Genomic DNA, 3,949 nt, shown 5'->3' on the forward strand with positions numbered 1-3,949 from the left:
ATTTTTTAATCAAATTTAGTTCATAATAATGAGCATGCTATCTAATGCTTTACTAGGTCACTTCCACTATGTTTTACATTAAAATATAAATTGTGTTGATAGTTTAGTAGTATATGGCATTGCTAATAACTGATTATTTAATGCTACTTAAATGGTTAATTGATGAAAGAGATAAATTAATTTTATAAGAACCAAGAAATAATTTTATAAAATTTATATTAAATGTATTATGATCATTATAACGTTTTATCTTCTTCATGCGTTTATCATGTCAAATTTTCTTTCATTTCTAGAACAGATTTGAGGAGTTTCTGAATTATATAATAATCATCTCGGTAGATAAATTGGTTGTATAGTATGCTCCTCCTCTGTGCATTCTACGTTACTGCATTTTCTCTATATTGCGCATGCACATATGAAACGACATTGGGAAGACGAAGGGATAAAGTAAGTGGAAACGCCACTCCAGCTACGTAACAGTTAAAGAAGAGCCATTTTATATACAGCTCTAACGTTTTATTATATCGCTGTCTCCGAATGAACTTTGCTGTGCGGAATTCGTTGAGTTAAATTTTGATAAATACTTTTGGAGATTTCCGCTGTAGGTACTAAATTAGTCATGGCCGAGGAACGTAACGTGATATTACTCAGTTCAGACAACGAGCAGTTTCATGTGGAGTTCGAGGAGGCTTTGCAGATGAAGTACGTTAAAAATGTTATCAAACTTCAAGGCGATGACAAAAAATTTATAAAAGATTCTGACAGTGACAGAGTTTTGACTGTCACAAATGTTTCCAGCTCAATTTTTAAAAAAGTCATCGAATACATCAGATATCATTTGGAAGCCAACAAATCTAATAAACCAAAGGAAGAAGTGAAAAATTGGGATACTCAGTTTGTAAATGTTAATGAACAAATTCTTGTGAATCTTCTTATGGTATGTTTGACATTTCTTGAAAATTTTGGTATGTTTAAATTGAACAAGAACTCTAACACCATTATACTTCTCTATAAATTTTGTAGTTGTACATTATATTCTATATTAAATTTAATTGTTGTGCATATGCAGGCTGCTGATTTTCTGGACGTAAGCAATCTTCTGGACTTGTTATGTCAAACTGTAGCTGACAAGATCAAAGATTTATCACCTGAGCAAATTCGGGAGCGATTTAACATAAAAAATGATTTTACTCCAGAAGAGGAGGATCAAATCAGGCGTGAAATTCAATGGGCGTTTGATTGAACATGTTAAAAGGATAGCGCTAGTTTTTTATTTCTGATTTATTATTTGAGAAACCTTTTCAGGGATTAAATTACTGCTTGCTCATTCAACTGTGAAAGCGATATGTGGATAATCAAACACATAAGAATTCTAACTTTGAAATGGTAATCACATTTGGATATAAGCTAATTTCAAGTGTAAATTCCTTTATAATTTCTTCGGTTATAGATTCTCATTGACGCCATCAATTTTATTTGCTACCATATATAACTTAGCCAAATATTTAAAATGTTTTGATTCAAACTTTATTTTCTTTTTATTACTCTTTAATAATTCCAATTATTTACAGTTTACTGTTTTGTGAGTTGTGCTTATAAATTTAATCCAGATAAAATAGAAACTGATTAAATGTGAAAGACAATTTTTTAACAGTTATAATTATTTATTAGAAAGACTTTACCTGTTTTGTGGGTTGTGCTGATAAATTTAGTTCAGATTAAAAAAGAAATTGATTAAATGTGAAAGATATTTGTTTAACAGTTATATTTATTTAGTAGAAAGAGTTTAACTGTTTTGTGGGTTGTGCTTATAAATTTAACGAGGATATTAAATATTCAAAAAAATCAATACAATGTTTTAAGTATATGTAAATTTGAATTCGTAATGTTTATTGTACTTGAATTGAATAACTGTTTAAGTGAGCCCCATATATCTTATTTGAATTTGTATATAATTATTATTTTCTTACCACTGGCAACAACGGAGTGAGCAGCAGGCATCTACTACGGATCCCACTAAATATCTTATTAAAAAACATCTCTTTAGATGTCTTTCGAATGAAAACACCTTCCTCATTAAAGGTTATTCTATATAAGGAGAAATTGTAAATTATGAACATTTAGGTTTGAATCAAGGAACATTAAAGATAATTTTGACTACTCTAGATTCTAAATTTTTGGATTGGATTGGATTGTGTTTTTTCATTTTTGCATCAACGTTTTGAATCACATTCTATGATCCATCATTAGGATAGTAGAGAGAATTAGGAGGCAAAAAATAAAAAACACAATCATAGTTCTCTCTACTATCTTGATGATGGATCACAGAGTGTGATTCAAAACATTGATGCAAAAATCAAAACACAATCTAATCCAAAAATTCAGCATAGACTAATATTATGGATTGTGGAAATCTCGTATCATTAGATAATTATGACATCAAAATACAATTATTTCATATATATTGCTCAGGATTATTACATCATTTCTTGGCATATTTTTGTCACATGATTAAATTACTACAACGTATTTCACGAAGGGGAAGTTATTCAAGTAATTTTTTTATGGATGCATATTTAGATGCTTTAGGCTAGTAGATTCTAGATGACATGAAGCATGCATATAATGCTCATAGATAGGTGTCAAATGAATTTGGTAAAACATTATTCTCATATTTGATGAATAACAAGAATGTACATAAATTGGCCTTTTGGTTCCAGAAACATAATATCATAGAGTTTTATATCATAATAAGAATATAAATTTGGGAGAATAGACAAAAGTTTAGAGCTTGAAGTAAATTTTTAATAATATATTTATATTCTAGACTCAGCTATACAAAGAAAACACAAAGTTAATCCAAACGATACCTTAACTAGTCAACAAAATAATCAAACACAAAACATTTACAAGACAAAACATATTACATATGAAAATATGATATATTTCTTTTATTAAACATCATTCATGTATGTTCATAGTATCCTTAAATCTCTATATTACACTCTCTCTCATTTATATATCATATATTACATATCTTTCTCACATATCTCCTATTTTCTCATATTATCTCTTACATCCTTATCCTTTGATATATTGCTCTAGTGCCGAAAATTACATACCCTTTGTAATTTGATCTACATATTTGGTAACCACTTTGATGTCCATTCCCCTAGCATTTGGCTAGGCTCACTTTAGCCCTTGCATCAACCTTTTCCCTCTAAGGATTCTCAAGACACCTTCCAACAACTATCCTTCAACTTTTGTTTTATGTTAGCCACCTATTTCTCTTGCCAATTGTAAGTTTTTAGCATGATTCGCTTGGACACTAGCACATCGTGCAAACATCTACATGCCATACATTCATCCCACGACATCTTAGCATTCAAATGTTAGTTTTGAGTGCACCTTTCAACTTGTCACATGCACATGTCAGTGGAAAAGGCTCGAAATGTTCTAAACAACTCACATACCTCTTCTTTCCATAATTTTATCTCTCTTTTAAATCTATCTTACCTCTTTTTTTGGGCTCTCTAGTTCCTCCATTCAATCTCTCTTATTCTTTAGGCTCTTACAGCTTTCTCCAACTCTCTCTCACTTTCTACAAGAGTATTTAGTTTTCTACAACACTCTCAAGCTCTCATAGCATTTCTTTTACAACTCTCTTGGCTTTCTCAAGCCTCTTTGGTAATATCTATCTATTTATCCTATCTTTGGGCATCTTGAGATTTATCACATCCCTCTTCTATCATTTATTGTTTATCATTTATCATTTATCATTTATCTTATCTTGCATTTATCTTTTATTCTATCAATCTATCTATGGAGGTGGAAAAAAAAAATAGGGATTTGATTGAGGCAAGTCCCTAAGAAGCCCCAAACATTTTTCCTTTCTAGCTTGTGTCCAGGTTGCATCAAAGAAGATCTATGTAGTTAGAGGCTTCATATC

The 3,949-nt window shown here is 30.3% G+C and overlaps 1 protein-coding gene across 1 annotated transcript; it reads left to right on the plus strand.

Annotated features, from left to right (window-relative positions):
- The first annotated feature begins 619 nt into the window (after positions 1-619).
- LOC131874957 (SKP1-like protein 1B) lies at positions 620-1,243 on the plus strand. The gene is made up of 2 exons (XM_059218923.1): positions 620-937; positions 1,070-1,243. Exons 1-2 carry the CDS (start codon positions 620-622, stop codon positions 1,241-1,243), a joined length of 492 nt encoding a protein of 163 aa, XP_059074906.1.
- The last annotated feature ends 2,706 nt before the right edge of the window (positions 1,244-3,949 follow it).

This window comes from Cryptomeria japonica, chromosome 4 (assembly GCF_030272615.1).
Source record: "Cryptomeria japonica chromosome 4, Sugi_1.0, whole genome shotgun sequence".
NCBI lineage: Eukaryota > Viridiplantae > Streptophyta > Pinopsida > Cupressales > Cupressaceae > Cryptomeria > Cryptomeria japonica.